At 56.6% G+C, this 9,698-nt stretch overlaps 1 protein-coding gene across 1 annotated transcript; it reads right to left on the minus strand.

The window, feature by feature from the left end:
* Nucleotides 1-1,754: 1,754 nt before the first annotated feature.
* Nucleotides 1,755-9,355, minus strand: SLC6A7 (solute carrier family 6 (neurotransmitter transporter), member 7; the record flags this gene model as incomplete). Its single annotated transcript, XM_008939305.1, has 13 exons — nt 1,755-1,961; nt 3,012-3,179; nt 3,388-3,488; nt 3,848-3,947; nt 4,257-4,388; nt 4,467-4,579; nt 4,947-5,071; nt 5,654-5,757; nt 6,400-6,534; nt 6,809-6,947; nt 7,540-7,774; nt 8,348-8,479; nt 9,175-9,355. Coding segments are annotated over 13 exons (1,872 nt in total), but the record flags the coding sequence as incomplete, so codon positions are not given.
* Nucleotides 9,356-9,698: the final 343 nt, after the last annotated feature.

Raw genomic sequence — 9,698 nt, forward strand, 5'->3', positions numbered from 1 at the left:
ATTGGCGAGCCCGAGGCACCTCCACCTCTGTGGCATGGGAAGGCGTCAGGCTCTCCTGGTTGCTCTGGCACACTGGGGTGGGCAATGGCATCATGAAACACCCCAGTCCATCACCTGCTCCATCACCCTGTGCAGACCTCCCCGTGTGCCCCTCCCAGGGCCAACCATGCCCGAGCTCCCCGGCCAGCACCCACAGGGATGGCTGGGCAACACCGTGACCTCCCGAGGCCTCCTGCTCGGTAAATAGTGTCAAGGTTAGAGCGAGGGATTCATTGGGGCCATAAATGTTTATGACAGGCCCTCCCCGCTCCCCAGCAGCCACGGCCTGAACTTTCCATCAGAGACACTTTTATGGCCACCCTCTAATGATTAACCCTGGGGCTAGCGGATGAAGGTGCTTCGCAGCACGGGCGTGCTGTCAGAGGCCCACGGGCCCCAAGAAGCTGGGGTTGGGGGACCCCCACCATGCCCATGGGCTGCAGCCACGGTGGGGGATGGCAAGGAGGAGGTGGAAAGTCGTTGGTGGTCCCACAGGAAAAAGGGAGAGCAGAGCCAGCCAGGGAGGAAGCTCAGCATCCCCAGCCATGGGGAGGCAGGTAGGGATGAGGAGGAGGTGTTGGAGATGCCCTCTGCCATTCCTGGATGCTGAGGACCCCCCAGACAAACCACCCGGAAGCTGTCCCACACTCCTGTTTCATGGTGAGCCAATGGTACACAGGAGAAGGCACACACGACACTGAAGTGATGGGGACTGGCAGCATCGGGTCCAGACAGCCCTATCCAGGAGACCTCCAGCACCCCCCAGGCCAGCAGCGCTGGCAGTAGATGGGTCCTGTGCTGAGCTACTCCAAGATCATACACAGGCACAGAAACCCATCCCTTCACATTTCCCTGGGAAAAACAAAACTCGAGGCTAGAGCCAGCCCTTGGATCCCCTTCAGGGATGGGCACAGGTACTACTTTGGCACTTGGCCCAGCTGAGACGTGACCCTGACCTCCAGCACACATGGAGAATGGGCTGCCCAGCCTTTTCCTTCAGCTTGCCCCAGCAAGGGGCAGCAAAGCTACCAGGCACTGTGGGGAAGAACTGCCCCAATTCACTGAGGTCCCTGGGGGATCTACAAGCTTGGAAAGGCCAAAGATGGTTTGTTTATAAAACTTTTCTTTTTTTTTCTTTTTTTCCTTCTAATTGTTCCAGACTGCTCATTTATTAGGTCAGATTTCTTTAGCAGGACACTGATTTGCAATAGTTTTTGTGGAGTACTTCCATGTGAGAAGAGCGCACAGGCACACACCATCCTCAGGGCATGGAGGGCATTACAGACCTTTCTCACAGCTGGTCGTGGGTTATTGGAGTTAAATACATGTGAGCAGGAGCAGACCAATGCAGAGGACCTCGTCCTTCTCCGCACCCGAGCACCCCTGCAGCCCAGGCAGCCCTGGGTGGGGAGGGCAGGGTTGGGGCAGAGGGTGGGAGTGGGGCAGCCCCGACACTTGCACCAGACACCGCCACAAATGCACGGACTCGTCACACAGCTTGTCACACCAAACAGAAACACCTCGGAGGGATGGGCGGCAGCTCCATCCTGGTGGGGTCAGGGTGGTGGCGAGGAGGCCAGCAGGATGGGCAGCTCCACACTGTCCCCCAAAAGACACACCAGCTCCTCCCCGAGCAGCCCTGAAGTGCTGCAGTGCAACCTGTGCCAATCGGGAGGGTGAGCCCCCGTCACCAGTCCACGGGGTGCTGGGTGCCCTCACATCATGGACTCCTCCTCCTCCATCTCCCGGTCCACCTCGATGGCCGTGTTCTCGTAGCTGGTGATGCCGCCGTACTTCCTCATGTGGACCATCAGGGGCCTGGGGGACTGGCTGCCGGGCAGGCTCGCCACGTACACGCCCGTCCGGTTCTCCTCCAGCGACGGGCCCCAGTCCATGGTGGGCCGGCTGGCTTGCTGGACTCGCTGCAAGCAGATGGGCAGAAGGAGCACCAGCACCCCCACCCAGCAGGCCACCCACCCCTCCCAGGGCTGGGGTGCTCTGCCAGCCCTGAGGGACTGGAAGAGCCCCCGTGAGGATGGGATGGGGCCAAAAAGCTTGTCCTGGAGGTTTTTGGGAAGGAAGAAGTGGCCTGCTGTGGGCTGGGGAGGTGTTATCCCTGCTGTGGTGGTTTGACTTGGTGATCTTAGAGGTCTTTTCCAACCTTAATGACTCTACTGTAGAATCATAAAATGGTTTGGGTTGGAAGGGACCTTTCAAGGTCACCAAGTCCAACCCCTTGCAGTGAGCAGGGGCATCTTCAGCTAGAGCAGGTTGCCCAGAGCCCCATCCAACCTGGGTGCTAGTGTAGTGAGGTTCCAGGAGCTAGGGACTACTGCAGGGTTGTGGCCCTATGGTGCAGGGTTAGAGCCACCCAGCCAAGGGAGTCCCTGGCCATGCCACTGTGCCCATGGCTGTGCCAAGCCAGGCTGCAGCCAGGAAGTGCTCCAGCTGGTGAGCTGCTGCCTGTGCTTTCGGCAGCCTGGGCAGAGCAGCAGAGCCCGGCCCGGGCCGAGAGGGCTGTGAGCAACCAGTAGCTCCAGAACCTGCTCCTGGGCAAACCCTTCAGCCCAGGGACCCCCGTGCTGCCCGTGGCTGCCCGCACTGTCTGGCAGCTGCCTTCCCTGCTCCATCCTTGCTCCTGCAAAGCGGGTGCAAAGTCCCACGTGACCGTGCCTGCTCCATGCTGGGCACAATGCCCTTCCCCATGGGGCAGGGCACAGCAGGCTCCTTTTGGAGGGGGGACGTGCATGGGGCTGCTCCTTGGGAAGCACCTGCCTGGCATCACTGGGTGGACACTGTTGGAAACATCCTGGGACATGCAGTTGCCCATGGACAGCAAGGAGGGATGGCGACACACTCCAGGAAGGAGGAGGCAGAAATTTCCCGAGGATACAGGCTCAGCAGGGGCTCGTGGTCACCTCTGCACATTTCTGTGGTGTTCCCTAGCAATGCCAGGCCCCAACACCTCCTACCTCCCACAGTGTCCCTTCCTCTTGAAGCACAGCCACCACCATGCCCACGGGAATCATGAGGCAGGAGAGGACTCCCATGAGGATGCCCAAGACCTCAGCCCAGGTGGGGAAGCGGTAGTTGCCGTACTCGGAGGGCTGGTACTTGACAATGTTGTACAACAGCAGAGCCTGTTGGGTGGGAGAAAAGTGAGGTCAGCCCAGAGCCTTCTGCAGGTCTCATGCTCACAAAAGGCCTGGAGACCTCCCAGCAGAACCAGAATGGTCCCTGGGGCAGGAGACACCAGCAGAGTGACTTCTCGCAAGCAGAGGTCATCCAGGGATGCTGGCACCACTGCAGCTCTCCAGCACCATCCAGAACCTCAAGCTGAGCAGTTACCATCATCGTTGCTGGGGACAGGACCATCCAGCAGGCTCTGAAGTAGGGTCCTGGTTTGAAGCCCAGCATCATGTGGATGTCTCGGCAGAACCTCTTCATGCCTGGAGAAGGGAGAGGGACTCAGAAGCTATGATCCCTCCCCCAGAGCCAGTGCCTGTACCAGGCTGCCCTGCCCTGACCAAAAGCAGTGCTTTGCATCTTCTACATCAAAGTGCATCCCCTCCCAGCTGGGAGATGCAGGAAGGGAGGCCCAGTGGGTGCTGTCTGAGGGACAAGGCTCAGTACCCCAACTATCTCTGGAGAGCTGGATCCAGTGATGGCCAAGAAGGAACAAGAGGTGGGAGCAGAGGTGTTCCTGCCCGGTGCAAGGCTGCTGGCTCCTCTGTGGCTCCCTGCAAACCCCTCTCTTCACACAGACAGCCCACTCCTCCCTGTGCCCCTGTGGGGACAGACCCCTTACCATAGACACGTGTCACCACGAGGCAGGTAGTGATCACCACCACCATGAGACCAAAGCCAGCGCTGTAGTCATCCAGTAGGACCAGCCAGTACATCCCACCCTGTGAAGGCAAAGCACAGTGGCCAGTATCCCTGGGACCAGCATCCCAGTAAGTCTCCTCCATGACTGGGGAAGACAGCAGTCAGGCACCAGCAGGAGACACTCTCCTGGGGGCTGGTGCAGGGATGGGAATGACATGTCACTCCCTTGGACCTCACACCCCCAGGGAGCCCAAGCTCACCCATCATTTATCTTTCACCCTGTTAGCAGATGTGCACACACGTCTCTGCAAACTGGGACCCTACCCGAAGTCCTCCCTACAACGAGGCCCTAGCTGGTCTCCACAATGCATTCAGCCCCACACCCTTGCCTCTGTGGTGAGGATGAGCCCCATCAGGAAGAGGGCGATGCAGATGACAGCTGAGAAAGAGGCTTTCTTCGGCCGCAGGTAGTAGGGGAATTCGTCTGTCACCGCCGTTACGATGGTCTCCATGAAGGCAAACTGCACGCAAAGAAGAGGGTCCCCTGAGCCCCCAGGCTGCCTAGGCACCACGCCTGGCTAGGTGGGCTCTGTCCTCACCTGGCTGTCCAGGCCCAGGGTGAGCAGCATGAAGAAGAACAGGAAAGACCAGAATGGAGAGAGAGGGAGCATTGTCATGGCCTGGGGGTACACGACAAAGGCCAAGCCAGGACCTAGGGGAGGCAAAGGACAGCAGGGTGAAAAGGAGGTGACAGCACTGGGCACGGGACGATGGAGGAGGGCCCAGCAGGGTGGCACTGTGGCAGGGACCTCTTGGGGCTCAGGTAAGATGGGCAGGTGGTGTCCTGCAGTAGAGGGTGGAGAGGTGCAGGAGAACCAGCCTGCTCCTTGCTCGGGCCTTTATCAGACATCACTTGGTGTTGCTCGAGGCTTGCACAGCACTCCCCACTTCCCTCCCCCCAGCCAGCTGAGCATGCAGCTTCTCCCTCCCACTGACACCCTCAGATGCCTTCCATCTGGAAGGGATGCTCCTCAGGGCACCCAGGCAGAGGGTGAAGGAGAAAGGGTCTTTGGCCTCACCTGCTTTTGCCACCTGGTTAACAGGGACCCCAAGCTCCTGGGACATGTATCCCAAAACAGAGAAGATGGCAAACCCTGCCAGGATGCTGGTGATGGCATTGCCCAGGGTCACTATGAAGGTGTCCCTATGGAAGACAAAGAAGATGCTCTGAACATGTCCTTCCTTCCCACCCCACAGCAGGGCATGGTGGCACTGCCAGCCACAGGTGGCCCAGTGAGGTGACCCAGTGCAGTTCTCCTCCAGAGCCTCTCTAAGTGTGTGCTTTCCAGGGCAAAAGGAGCATTTATCTAATGACATGGGTCATTTTGTAGAGGTTTCTCCCAAGCTTGCTCTCTGCTGTGGAAAAGATCATCCCAAATATCCAACACCCAGACTCCCTTCTCTGCTGGTGATCTGCAGCAGATGCTGGGCGCAGGACAAACAGGCATAACTATAGCTTCAAATATGCTCAGCCTTCAGCTTCTACAGCCCAAAACTTCTGAGTCTGTTGCTTTGCCTTGATGTTTAGAAGAATTTTCTTTCACAGATCGCTCTGTCCCTCTCTAGCCTGTGCAAGCTGCCAGGTATCTGTAAGGTGCTCAGGCAAGGAGCAGTGCTGGGTGACCGTGTGCTGCATCACATGCTTCTACTGCATTTGAACCCACCAGCTGAGGTTTCCATGGCTCCTCTCAACCCACAACTTTATGAGACAGCAACTGGCACTTACCTGTAGATATTCTGATGGAAGGTGTTGTATGAGGCAAAGGTGAGGAGGCCCCCAAAGCCTACCCCAAGAGAGTAGAAAATCTGCAGGGCTGCCTCAATCCACACCTGGGGAAGAAAACAGACATGAGAAGAGCAGGGGTTTGGAAAGCTCCTCTTGAGAGAATTGGAAATATCCTTCTCAGAGCCCCTTGAACATCTTCCCCAGCCCTCTAGGCACGCAGAGCCCACAGGGTCTTTGCCTTTCCTTGGTAACATGCTCACCACTTGTAGTGGGTCAGCTCATAGTGAAAGGGCTAATAAGAGTATTTCAGAGCCAGCCCAGCACGGTCCTAAATACCCTTCTAAAACTGAGTGGTCTCTGCTACCAACACTGCTGACCCAAGGAAACACACCATACACCAAGAAAAACAGAGCAGCTGATGCCACCACAGGCAGCCATCATCACCCCCCGGCCGGGGAGCTGGGCTAATCCTGCCCATGGTCCTGACACCCAGAGTGACTGGTGAGCGTGGCAGGCCCTGAATGGAGAGCCAGAAACAGTCATGAAGTTCGGCCAGGTGGGAAGAGCAGTATAGACTGTTGAAAGGCAAATAGGTTTGGTCGGGGAGCAACCAAGAGCAAGGACTTTAGTTTGGGGGGTGGCCAGAAAAAGCACCTGAGTAAGGGAACCACCTCTGTTGCATACTGAAGGTGGCAGGAGAAGATTCATTTTTGCATCCTGAACAAATTGCACAAGACCCTGCTTACCTTGGAAGACAGCAAGTGATCAAACTGGGGCGTGAGGTAAAAGCGGATCCCCTTCCAGGCCCCCTCCAGGGTCACACCACGAATGAGCAGCATCACCAGGATGAGGTAGGGGAAGGTGGCGGTGAAGTACACGACCTGTGGGAATGCAGAGCACAGCACAAGCACTCCAGACCTGTCCCCCCGGGGTGGGACACCTCATCGCCCGGCATCACCCTCAGAGCTGGGGTCCTTGGGGTGCAGCAGGGCCAGTGGTGTCAGCTCTGCTGGCCTCTGGGTGTCTTGGTGTCCCCAGAATGGTCAGCGTCCCACTCATGTTGTTCATGGGTCTCACTTTGCCAGGTGTGCAGAGGACCACGGGCACTGCTGAGCATCGCTGCAGATCCCCCAGGAGAGACTGCCCAGCCCTTACCTTGCCAGAGGATTTGACTCCCTTTAGGATGCACAGGTAGACGATAGTCCAAGAAAGGAGCAGGCACAGACACAGGTTCCAGCGGATCCTCCCAGGATCCCCAATCCCGGAGCTCCCGTGGATGTGCAGGACATACCGGCTAGGGCACAAGGAGAACCCCCGGTGAGCAGCATGGAGCATCCCCCACCTTCTTCCAGAGACCTTCTCTGAGCCTAGCAGTTCCTCTGCTCCAAAAAATAACCTTGTGAAAAACCCTAGCAGTGAGAGAGCAGCAGGGTGCTGGCAGCTCTTTGCCAGGGGAGCAGTTGGTGTGGTTTCTGCACCACGCACTGGAGAGCCCAGAGGGGATGCTTGGCAGCTTGAGAGCAAATTCCCAGCTGGTCCAGGCATGGGATGCATCTCAGTCTAACATACCTCCAGGCCAGCAAAGCAGTACTAGATCCTAGAATCATTTGGGTTGGAAAACACCTTTAAGATCATCAAGTTGTACTGTTAGCCTAACACAGCCAACCCTACCTCCCACATCCTAGGGACACGATCCCAAGGGCTAAACTGAGATATAGTCCACAACAGACCCCAGGAGACCATCAATGCACCCACAAGGCCCAACATGGGTGTTCCCCATGTGATGAGACATGCTGCACAGACCTCCAGCCCTCCTCCCATCCCCGTGCTCTCCCTGGTTGGATGCTGGCCATGTCCCCAGAGCCAGTTCAAGCCGACCTCTTTACCTCCAGTACTCCTCACTGGGGCTGACAGTGTTGGTGATGTTGGCAGGGAAGGTGGTGTTCCCCGCCTTGATGACGTGGTGGTCCAGGCACAGGTCGGTGTTCCACCAGTTGCCGCAGTGCTGCCAGGGCAAGTCGCTTGTGAGGGATGCAAAGAGGTAGAAGAGAACGTAAGCAATGATCATATTGTAGTAAATGGCCACCAGGGAGACGATGAGGATCGTGCCCATGCCAACGCCTGGAGGAAGCAGAGGGTAAAGAAGGAGTGAGCCGTCTCTCCGGAGCAGAGCGCATCCACAGCCAGGGTCAGACACTGGGTCTCAGCAGCCACAGGTTCAACCACTCAGAGGTTCAGCTGGTGGGGGATGCCTCTTGCTGCCGTTACGTCCTCTGGACTTGCCTTCTCTGAATTGATGATCTAACGCATCAGACAGATGATTTTACTCCAACTTAATGTTGAGAGTTGAAGTATTTGATCTGACCTTTCTTTTTTTTTTCCCAACTCTATTCTTACCTTTGTCTTTACCAGCCATTTCTAAGCTTTGCTGCTGTGTTTTGTACGCTACGTGGCTTGATAATTTTCATATAATTTCTAAAGCTGGTCATGACACTCAGAGCCTCCAAAGGGTGATAGATATCATACATATCTCGTAGCTACTAAAACAGCTAACCCAGAAATCCAGCCTGCTCCACCTTCCCCCAGGATTTAACTTCTGATTCTAACAAGAGCTCTGAGAATCATGGGACGCTGCTGCTGGTCTATGTCCTCATCAAACAGCTCTTCCAGAGGCTCTGGACTTCACTCACGCACCTTTAAAGAGAGGGCTTATCTTCCAGACAGCAAGGGGCCCCAGGCTGGAGAACTGGCCAAGTGACAGCTCCATGAAGAAGATGGGGATCCCACAGATGGCCAGCATGATGAAGTAAGGAACCAAGAAAGCTCCTGCAAGAAGCAAGAAAAAAACCCTAAAACTAACACAGAGCAAACACCCAATGCCCATCTATGACAAGGAATAAAGTTCGTTCAACATCTGTGGCCCTGAGAGAGTTACACCAAAATGTGGAAGACAGCAAGTGGCAGCAGCTCATTAGTGCAGGAGGAAGGGGTTGGGATTCACCCAGTGCAGTGCTTCTCCCCACCCACAACTCTCCTTTCTGTCTGAATCTTTCATAAACACCATTAAATTCTGCAGTTATTGTTGCATGCGGCATGCAATTAACTCTGGGAGGAGCTGAACTAGATGGTCCTTTGTACCATCACACCTGGCTCTTGCATTGCAAAAGGCCTGTTCCCCTCCTTCGATACCTGGGAAATATTTGCTGACCCCACTGAGCCCTGGAGGACACCAGGCCAAAAAGCTGTTGGAAGCCAGGAGGGATGCTGAAGTTCTATTCAGTCCAGCATGGAGCTGGGGATGTCTCCAAGGCCTTGAGTGCAGAGGTAGGCTGGTGAGTCCCTTCCACACATGGGTACAGGTGGTTAATGCCCTACAGCAAGCATGGAGGAGGCTTCACCCCACAACAACAAACACTGCTTCCCAGCCATGAGAAGGGGAAGGGACATCTCTTCAGAGACGCTTCCCACCAGCCCAGCTCAGTGAGGGGGAGATGCTGCCACTCCAAAGGATGCCCAAGTACCTCCTCCATTGGTGTAAGCCCTGTAGGGGAACCTCCAGACGTTTCCAAGGCCCACGCAGTATCCGATGCAGGAGAGGAGGAAATCCAGCCGCCCCGTCCAGTTCCCTCTGTCTTCTGGACCCTCAGACCCCAGGTCCCCACCCTGGCTGCTGGGGCTCACCAGGAGCTCTGGCGTCACGGGCTGGGGGAGAGAGCAGGGTGTGGGACAGGTTGAGGAATAAGAACAGGGGGTGAAGAGTGGGGAAGGAGGGAAGGAGTGCTGGGAGGTCAGGGGTGTAGTTGTGACCCTGAGCTGCAGCACAGACACGTTCCCTGGGGACAGCAGGATGGCCTCGGCTCACCCTGGGAGGCCAGGTCCCACCTTGCAACCCCCATTTCCCAAGATAGCCTTTCAAGGGGCCACAACAAGCTTTCCTGATCTCCTGCAGAACACGGGGGTGAGGACAGCAGGGGAGGAAGGTCTCTGAGCAGGACAGGACAGCCCAGTCCCACATGCCCCTGCCCTGCCCAGCGATCGGCTGCCA

The sequence above is a fragment of the Merops nubicus genome, unplaced genomic scaffold (assembly GCF_000691845.1).
Source record: "Merops nubicus isolate BGI_N331 unplaced genomic scaffold, ASM69184v1 scaffold26634, whole genome shotgun sequence".
Taxonomy (NCBI): Eukaryota; Metazoa; Chordata; class Aves; order Coraciiformes; family Meropidae; genus Merops; species Merops nubicus.